The 9,709-nt window shown below is 51.1% G+C and overlaps 1 protein-coding gene across 1 annotated transcript; it reads left to right on the forward strand.

The window, feature by feature from the left end:
* Positions 1-3,523: 3,523 nt before the first annotated feature.
* On the forward strand, positions 3,524-9,179 carry COMMD7 (COMM domain containing 7). Its single transcript, XM_054644495.2, has 9 exons — positions 3,524-3,696; positions 4,914-4,967; positions 5,053-5,155; positions 6,694-6,750; positions 6,831-6,868; positions 7,430-7,520; positions 7,644-7,693; positions 8,180-8,228; positions 8,766-9,179. Exons 1-9 carry the CDS (start codon positions 3,535-3,537, stop codon positions 8,840-8,842), a joined length of 681 nt encoding a protein of 226 aa, XP_054500470.2. The 5' UTR covers positions 3,524-3,534; the 3' UTR covers positions 8,843-9,179.
* The last annotated feature ends 530 nt before the right edge of the window (positions 9,180-9,709 follow it).

The following is a 9,709-nucleotide window of genomic DNA, read 5'->3' on the forward strand; positions in this document are numbered from 1 at the left end:
AGCTGGGCTAGCTTTTCCCATCTGGGGGGAATTGCTGTTTACACAGAGATAGGAAATGTTATCCCTCCTACAAGAAGTTTCTAGCCCTTCCTGTGGGCTGGCCAGGCCCACATGATACAAACCTCTAATAAAAATAAGGTTAAAAATAAGTGTCATCCGTGTAACCAGAACATCTAGAAAGTCTGCAGCTACCGCCTGCAAACTTCAAACGCCAAGGCACACAAAGAAAAATCTTCAATGCCTCTCTAACAAAGCTAGCCACAAAATCCTCTTTTTCCTAGAAAACAGGATACGCCTGCTACAGCCTAATCTGAAGTGACGAGGCCTCCCCAAAGCACCCTCCTCAGCACATATACTTTTATCCAGAGGAACGCTGCTCCCAGGGGGTGGCTGCCTGCAGAGCCCCCTCCCTCCAGGCCAGCTCCAGAGCTGCTCTTGCCTGCCCGGGTCAGGGATTACAGTCCCTGCTCAGGAGCGGTGGAGCCGGTGGAAAGAGGGAGTGTTTAGCCTGTGGCTGCAAGGCAGGAGTGTGCCAGAGCCCAGCAGTGGAGCTCCCAGCCCTGCTCCACCTCTGCACGAAAGGCTGGCAGCTTCCTGCAGCAGTGTCTGCGTGGGACCAAAGGGTGAGGAGAGTGATGGGGCATTAAACTGCAGAAGAAACTGAAATCCTGGTCTCAAAGATCTCATTTATCCCCGGGGACAGAACTAACTCCTCAGAAGTTTCAGTTGGGCAGCCAGGAGGAGTCACAGCATCCCTCAGACTGTGTCTGGAGATGTTCTCTTAATTCTTCCAGCCCAAGGCAGACACTGCAGGTGGGCAGAACACCAGAGAGTAGATGGGCTCTGACCAGCTGGGTGAAAGGCCCCCTGGCTTTTGCACTCTTGTCTTTTCCAGGCCTTTCTCAGGCTGGCAAACGCAGGCAATGTTTACTACTTCAGCTGCAAGGCCGGCCTGGGAGCAAGTGGAAAGGGCTGGGAGAGCTTGGCATAGATAATGGCGTCAGAGAACAGGATGGGGACACCCCAGGATGTGATCTCTAGGGAATGCCTAATAAGGAACCTTCCAGGGGTAACACACTCCGAGTGCTGAGGAAGCTTTTCAGGTTTGACATGTGAAATGAAGCTGAAAAATGCATCTCAAGTAGGGCACATGGATCCTCTGGTTTGGAGAGCGCCCTTTTCAGACTTTTCCTGTGTATGTGTATGTCCCCATTGCTTTCTGGCTGCTGTTTTTACTTTGGTATTTATGGTGAACAAGGGCACATACCTGCAACTCCAAACTGCTGCCCTTGGCCTGTCCTCTGCTCTGATGAGTCCATCAGCAACGCGCTCTGCATGAGAATGGCCTGGCAGGAGCACCCATGGGCTGATGGCTGCCTGCACCCCTACGGCAGCCCTGGGGCTCTGTCCGGCACGCTGAGCACCATCCCCCGCCAGACACCCCCAGAACCACGGCCATCACCCTGCAACCTGCTCTTTTATTCGAGTAAATCCTTCTTGGTTGGAGACCTGAGTAAGTTCTGGCAGCGCAGAGCCGCCCGTGCCACGGCTGGGCTCATGGCACTCACATGTCAGCCCAGGAGGAAGGACCACCGAATTTCCTGGAGATTGCTTGAACAGGATGTTGTGATCACGTACGTCAGCCGAGACTCTTCTTCTTCTTGGATCCCGTCACTCAACTTTCCTCAAGAATTTGGTTCTCTGCCTGAGAAATTGTTTAACATCGCTGGCGTCACCGTCCTGCCGGAGCTGCGGCGTGCTCGCACACGCGCGCACCCAGAGCGCCCTTAATTAGCTGCGAAAGCATCACCCCGGGAAGACACGGGCAAGGAAGGATCCGCCACAGACTGCTCCTGCACGGCTGACCTCGGCTGCAAACCAGGCACAAGGCTCACTCTTCCTGGCTTCAAGTTTTGAGACACAGAGTGCAGGGGGAAACGCGGCAGCTGTGAAAATGTGCGATAATTAACTGCAACTGCTAATTTACACTTGGGGAAAATTGCATAGGGCTGTATGCAGCATTTTAAAGCCATAGAGGAATTCTGTGTTCGCACATACTGGTATCCAATGCTACCCCCTGCATCCCATTCCCTCGAGGAGTTTTAGTTCAGATTAACTCATTTTTAGACGCAAGGATTTCCCATGGTTTAAACATGCTGACTTGGACGGTTCACCACAGAAATGAATACAGAGTACATTGTTCCAATATATATACAGAATATATATTTTGTTCCAAAATATATACAGAATACATTGTTCCAATATACGTCCCTTGTTTAAAGGTGTCCTAAATGTTTAGGATCAATTTTTTTCACCCCCAAAATCGAGGAGGTGCACAGTCCCACCTTGGATCTATGAAACAGAAACTTTCCCACCTGGTCTGGGAGGTAGAGGGGGGAAAAAAGGACGTTGGAAGTAATTTCCATCCAGACAATCAGGAAATATCTCTTAACTCCCCATGATTAGTGGTACTTAGCTGCTTATCTCCTTGTTTATAAACCACTGCTGGGGTAGTCTCACAATGAAAGCACTATGAAATTTCCTATGTTCTCATTTGCAATTGCAAGTGTCAGTAATAAACCAGAAGACCTGCGGACTGTCGAGGTTCTACCTTCCACAAGGGTTTTTACACACTGTCCTCTGGCCTGACAGACAGGGAACACCTTCCCTGATAAAATGGATCAGACACGTTCACACTGATAGTGGAATCCTGGAGAGCTCCTGCTCCTGCTCAAGGCAAGCTGTGAAACAGCAATTTTAGGCAAGAGAGTCCTTCAGGATGGAATCAGTTCCATTGTCCTCTGCAGGAATAAATCAAGTTTCAATATTCTTGGACCAAGGCCTTCCTCCCAAGACTGAACAGAAACAAGACTGTGTAACAGAGCATGAGAAGGCAATTCTCCTGCCTTCCTACAACACATCTTTGAGTCAAGGAGACCTCCTGCATATGGATTATGTCGAGAATCGAGCTGAAATCTCCCTACGGAACCCTGACCCATGGACATCTGGGCATTTCTGCCCATGGGCTGGCTCATGCCAGGGCTGCTGCTTCTTTGCCCAACATCTGTCCATTCCACGGAGCCCAGTCCTGGGATGTGGGCTGCAGGTCCCTGGGCCACCCATCACCCCGAGCTAGGCAGAGAGCAGCGCTGGGAACAGCAGTCGGAGAGGGAAAAGCAAACCGAAGTTTCAGCTCCCAAGTGGAATTTTTGGAGGAAAAAACCGAAAAAAAACAACAAAGAAAAATCAGCAGCAACAACAACAACAAAAATAAAATAAAAACCCCATTATTCACCTTATAAACCATGGTTTTAAGTTCTTTTTTGTTGTTTGTTTGGGTTTTTTTTAAGGTTTTTATACAGCAAAAATTCGTACAGTACTCAGCTGCCAGCCAGCTCTCCAGCCCCCGGCTCCCCCGACCCCCGGTCCCGCTGCGGGGGCCACGGGGCCACGCCGGGCGCTGCCTGTGCCGGCCGGGCCCCCGATGCAGTGAGCGCGGAGCGGGCGGTGGCGGTGCGGAAAGTGCGGCCGCCAATGCTCAGGCTGAGGCGGCGGGGCCGGGGCTGGGGCCGGGGCCGGGCGGGCGGAGCCGCCGCCGCCGCCGCCGCCGCCATGGGGCTGCTCAACTTCACCCGGGAGCCGGTGCCGGAGGCGGTCAGCGCCGACATGCACAACCTCAACCAGCTCAGCGCCCAGGTGCGCCGGAACGGGGACGGGCGCGGGAGGCGGCGGGGGCAGCCCCGGACACGGAACCGGCGGGGCGGGGCGGCCCCGGGAGCAGGACCCGGCCCCGGGAGCAGGACCCGGCCGGCAGCGCAGCCCCGGAGCGGTCCCGGGTGTGCCGGTCTCACGGTCTCCAGGCCCACGTGGCCGGGTCCCTGCTGGGCCCGGTGCCCGGTGGTACAGCCCGGATCCAGCCCGGTGAGCCCCGCGCACGCCGGAGCTGTTTGAAAGATGTTTATAGAATCATGGAGTCCCAGAACGGTTTCACCTGGAAAGGACTTTGAACACCATGTAGTTCCACCTGCCTGCCATGGGCAGGGACACTGGTGGAGCTCCTGGTGCAGGGCTCAGATCGTGCCTGGTGGGCACTGGGGTCCTGTCAAGCACTGGGGTTTGTGGTGGGACCACAGAGTGTTCGGGTTGTGATCCCACCCCAGATTCCCACCCTGCGCTTCCTGCCTCCAGCTGAATGGTCCTGGTCACTGGTGCTGCCTCCAGGTCACCCACACCGGGGGTGCAGCTTGGACTGAAGGCAGTGGAAAGGCTGAGGCTTTTCCAGCCCAGCCTGCCAGAACTGAGGATATCAGCCTGGTAACAGCCTGGTGACAGCGCAGTGCCATCTCTGTTACATGGCCGAGGCCAAGGGCAGGGCAGCATCTGCAGCCACAAGCAGCCAACACCACTTTTGGCCATACCCAGAAGGTCACAGCCAGCGCTGGTGCTGGTGCCAGCAGCCTCTCCATCCCTGCCTGCCAGCTGCACACCCAGAACGCTGAGAGCAGCAACTAAACCCTTAACCAGTTCTCTTCCTTTTCCGAGTCAGTCTGGTTACCCCATGGGGTTTGTGAAACATGAGACTGGACGTTCACAACTTTTCCCACTCGCAGTGTTTGGATTGCACAAGATAGAATCGCAGCTTCCGATTAGCCACAAGTCACAAAAGCCCTGTGCAGTGCCAGCTACCAGCGGCACAGACCCCTTGAGAGGCTCTGAAAAGCATCCTGGGCAAATCCCATCCACAGGCATCACATAATGCCAAGGACAGGGCACCAGCTCAGGTGCAGCTCTGGGACCAATGTGCAGGAGGAGGCAGGTGGAGCTGGGTCAGGGGGGTACATCACCCCATCGTGGTGCTGGTGGGGTGGTGAGGTGCTGATGTCCGAGTCTAACACTCTCCTGTTTCTTCACAGCAATTCTCAGCGCTGACTGAAGTGCTTTTCCGCTTTCTGACAGAGCCCAAGGAGGTAAGGCAGAACTGGAGAGGTGTGTGAGTGCGGCTCTGGTCAGAAACAGAGAAAAGATTTTGTCACTGCTCTTTCTCTTGAGCAGGTAGAAAGATTTCTGACGCAGCTCACAGACTTTGCCACCATGAATAAAATCAGCTTGGGCCCCCTGAAAAACATTGTCAAAAGTATTCTTCTGGTACCCAACGGTAAGTGATGTATTTGCATATCCTGCCCTGAGGCCAGTCTGTCCCAGCCATTCCCGCAGGGCTTGGTTTGCACAATAAGTGTTAATGGTAGCTAATACAGTGCTTAGCACTTAAGAATCAAAAGTTCCCCTGTTTGGTGACACTCGGTATTCTTTATACCCTGCCTGCATGCACATTTCACGGGCTTAAGTAAACTCCCTTAAATATCTGTGCATTAAATGCAGCACAACATCTTGGTTTAAGCGGTACCTGTAAATCCCTTTTGCCAGATCAGGGCAGCCTCGTGTTGGCACCGAGTCTCTGCAGGAACTTCCACCCAAGTGACCCAGTGCTGTAATTCCTCCAAGGCCAAGCGCTGTTGGAGACAAATAAGACAGTGCACAGGCATTTGGAGCGGGCTGGGATGCTGCAGTTCTAGGCCGTGTGAAGGAGACAGCTGACCTTGCAGGTGCAGAGAAACAATCACCGTGTCCAGCTCTTTCTCGTTCCGAAACAGTGACGAAGAGGTTTGGGGGGATTCCACTGGAATACCCCAGACTCCAGCACTTTATAGGATTACTGTGATGTTGTGGCTGCCGTTTGACACGATAATGCATCAAACACTCCACGGCACGTTCATCCCATTGATCCTTCCTGTTATTAATAGTCCCTTGCTATTACCCTTCAGCCCTGGGTTCCCTGTAGCTTCCTTCACAGCCCTGATGCTGAGCACAACTGTTTTCAGAATTTGTTTTGAACTTGTTTTACTGCTTCAAGCAACTTTTCCTATCCAGGAGTACAATAATTTTCTGTCCTGCAACCGTCTTGCGGGGATTTAATGCAGAATTTGCATTTTTCCCCATCCTGATTCAGGCCTTGGTGCCCCCATCTTGTCCTTCCTGTGTGTGTGCACTGGCTTCAATCCCGATGTAACTTTTCCTCAGCTCTGGGATGCCACGATATCAGGGATCGGGACAGATCACAGCAGATAACTTTGCCTCTGTGCTACACAGCCGGAAAGCCACGTGGGGCTGGCAGTCTCCTTGAATTTACGAGATTCCTGCTCTTGGCTTCAGAGAGCAGAATCCTTGTAAAGGTCCCTGTGCTGCCTGGGCCCCAGAACAAAGGGGGAAGGCGCAGCGGGGGAAAGTGTTATATGCACACGTTCACACCCATCATCCCAAACACAGCAGGTAGGTCAAATTAGCAGCCCGCCAGCCTTAACAGTTCTCCTTTAACAAGCAAAGCGGCTACAGGAGAAAAAGCAGCAGCTTCAAAACATAACCGCTGTCGCTGTTCCCATGGATACCTGCAATGGGATCTCGCCCTCTCCCAGGCACTCCCAGAGCCCGGACTTTTAAAGCACCGGGCATCTGCAGAGATACTGGCAGGCACGACTGGGTTTCCAATCTCCGAGGAGCTGTGGTTTGCTTCAAAACACAGCTCAGAAACAGAGGCTTTCCAACATCGGTTCCTGTCCCTGCCTCTGTTTGACTCAGTAAAAATTGGTTTGACTCATTAAAAAGTGATTTCTTTTCTTCTTTGTGGTGTTTATTCAGGTGCCCTGAAGAGGAATTTGTCTTCTGAACAAGTCAGAGCAGATTTCATTGCTCTAGGTAGGTCACATGATTTCCACTAAATAAAAGATAATTAATATTTATCACATATAGTAATCTCATATGGTTTCCCCCCACAGGCCTCAGTGAAGAGAAGGCCAGTTATTTTGCAGAACAGGTATTCATATATTTCTGCTTGTTTCTAAGCTAACAAAACATCAGTTCTGTGGGAGGGAACTCATAAAACCCTACTGTGCTCCTGAGACACATCAGCACGTTGGGTATTTTCTTCAAAACCAGCTTGGGATTTTGAGCTGAAGATCCTCAGAGAACTAATAAGGAGCACTTTGTCTGGGGATACCTCTGGCTTGCCAGGGCCTCTCCCCCATCAGTGTCACAGTTCCTGCACTGCTGTGTGGCTTTCATGTGATGTTTTTGTGCTTCCCATGCTTTGAGCCCTGAGGTCATGCAGTTACATGAACACATGGCTTTTTGCACAGATATTGTTACACTGAACCAGTGCTAAAACAAAACCAGTCAGTTTCATTTACAGAAGTGACAGGGCAGATGGAAATCCTAGCAGGACTCAAACACCTCTGAAAGCCCTCCTGCTTACATTAGTTCTCTCTTTACTCTGGGCTTCTGCCGTGCTCTGTCTTCATTCTGACTCTTGTTGAAGTTTCAGGTACCAACAGGGACCTCCCTGAATTAATTGCTGGTGTGTCTTTTGCTCTTGTAGTGGAAGGTGAATTCCCCCACCCTAACACGCCTGGCTGTGGGTCAGACACTGATGATTAACCAGCTGATAGACATGGAGTGGAAGTTTGGAGGTAACAGAGCTACAACATAAACTGGAGGGGTTGGGAAACCCAGCAGCAGCTCTTGGCTAAATAACGTTTTATTTCACTGCTTAACTAACAGATGATCTGCCTTCTCTTCTTTCTGACTCACAGTGACTGCTGGGAGCAGTGAGCTGGAAAAAGTGGGAAGTATCTTCTTACAGGTAAATCTCCCACATCACAGAGTTCAGCTTGTAGGGCAGCTGAGGAACAAGCTCCAGCCAGGCATGTGGGAAGCACTGGCAGTGAGGGAGGGAGAGGGAAGCTCTGTGGGCCTCACAGAAACTCTGTGACTGCATCTTCAGTCTCCAAGTGCTGCTGCCAGCAGAGAGCAGACACGCGGTTGTTTGTTTCTCCTCTGAAGATAGGAGGTACCACAGAAACATGGCCCATTCTGAAAAGCTGTTCAAAAAGCTCAGTTTTTTCAGCTCCCTTCTTGGGGAGGGAGGGAAAGTGGGATCAAGGACTTTCAGAGATCTTCCCAATGCCCAGGGTATCTGCTCCTACAGTGACACTTCTTGAAAAGCCTGACAAAGATGTCTGTGCTGTGCAGCAGTCAAACTCACAGCAGACTCCTGCTCTGCTGTCCTCTCCTGGTGCTCAGATACAGGTCTCTGAACTAAAATACTTCTGCTTTTCCTTTCCCCAAGCTGAAGCTGGTGATTAAAAAAGGGAGCCAGTTGGAAAACGTGTATGTTGGTGAGTTAACAGTTCTGGACAAGAGGGAAGGATGGGAAAGCTGCAATTTGGGGCTCTGGGTGTTGCTGGGGGTGGGGGTGTCTGGGGGCAGAACCAGGATGGGGTCACTGCAAAAGCATCACTGTGGTTACTCCTGCCTCAGCCTTTCCAGCTCTGTGGCTGTTCCTGCCCCACTCCAAAACTGTTTAGGAACACTGACTTTTGGGCACCTTTACATCTGTGCCTCAGTAAACACTGAGCAGTCAGAGCAGCAGGGCAGAGGAAGAAAAGAAATTATTCCCATGGAGTTCTGTTGGGAGATCCCGTCCCAGGGAGAGATCCCAGCCTGGCCCCCCTGGCAGCCTGGGTAGCATAAGGAACCAGCTGCTGGGAATCACAGTGGCTAATCCTGCCCAGCTGAGGTGAACACAAGTTGCTCCGTGGTAGCGCCAGAACAGCTTTGCCAATGTTGGAAATGTAACCTGAAATCTAAGATTTGATGCCTGTTTTTTTGTTTTTGTTTTTGTTTTTGTTTTTGTTTTGGTTTTTTTCCTGCAGAGTTAACTTTACCCCAGTTCTACAGTTTTCTGCATGAAATGGAACGGGTCAAAACCAGCCTGGAAAGCTTCAGCTGAAGCTGCACAGACCTGAGCCGACATCTGTCCAGGATGTTTAATTCCTCCTCCTCGTGGGCCTGCAGATCTGCTCTTTCCCAGCTGACTCTTCACACCCTGATAAGAGAAGACAAGCTGTGCAATGAGCAGTGGTGTCATGGCCCAGCAGGACCCATCAATCCTTTAGAACCTGAAACTTGGGCTAAGTTTCAGCTTTTTCAAAGCACCTACAAGTCCACTCATCTTTTTTCTTTTTTTTTTTTTATTTTTACTATACTATTATGAGAAACTGTGGTCAGAAGTAATGTGGATACCTTTACTAAAATAGCAAAGAAATAAACCCATTCCCATCCTGCTCCATTTGTATCAGAATGTGATTCTGTGAGAAAAAGAAAAACAGGAGCAAAGAATCATTTTGAAACTTGATAGGATTAAGCAGAGAGGATGACAAAAGTAAGGAGAGCATCTAATGTGGGGAATCACTTAGTGCTCCCTTCAAGCCTCTCCCTTCTCTTGTATTAAGAAACATGTTGATTAGCTTCTTCCCAGTTGTGCCTCATTATGGGAAAGTATCTCAGTGGAAGGTGATTTTAAATCTTAAACAACCAGATGCCTCTGTGCATGGGGGTGGGGGCACATCTCGGGGGGTGACGAGATAAATCTCATTTGGATGTGCTGCTCTTTAATCTGCAGCCTGTGTGACATGGCACAGTCAGACCCAGCCCGTTTGGACATATGTCCAAACCCCATGAAGTGCCATTAGCTCCACTCTTCAGTTGTCTGAGGGCGGGGATGAGCTCTTCATCCTCTTCATCAGGAGGCAGAGGGGTGCTCCAACCCATCTGGGGCAACATTACAGTCACTGAGGTTCCTCTCATGTCCAGACTA

The sequence above is a fragment of the Agelaius phoeniceus genome, chromosome 17, assembly GCF_051311805.1.
Source record: "Agelaius phoeniceus isolate bAgePho1 chromosome 17, bAgePho1.hap1, whole genome shotgun sequence".
Classification (NCBI taxonomy): domain Eukaryota; kingdom Metazoa; phylum Chordata; class Aves; order Passeriformes; family Icteridae; genus Agelaius; species Agelaius phoeniceus.

Excerpts from the sequence above, each read along its gene's own strand:
- COMMD7 (XM_054644495.2), top strand. The coding sequence starts at position 3,535 with ATGCTCAGGCTGAGGCGGCGGGGCCGGGGCTGGGGCCGGGGCCGGGCG. Across the intron at positions 6,869-7,429 it reads CCAGTTATTTTGCAGAACAG|TGGAAGGTGAATTCCCCCAC; the intron begins GTATTCATATAT and ends TTGCTCTTGTAG. Across the intron at positions 8,229-8,765 it reads GTTGGAAAACGTGTATGTTG|AGTTAACTTTACCCCAGTTC; the intron begins GTGAGTTAACAG and ends TTTTTCCTGCAG.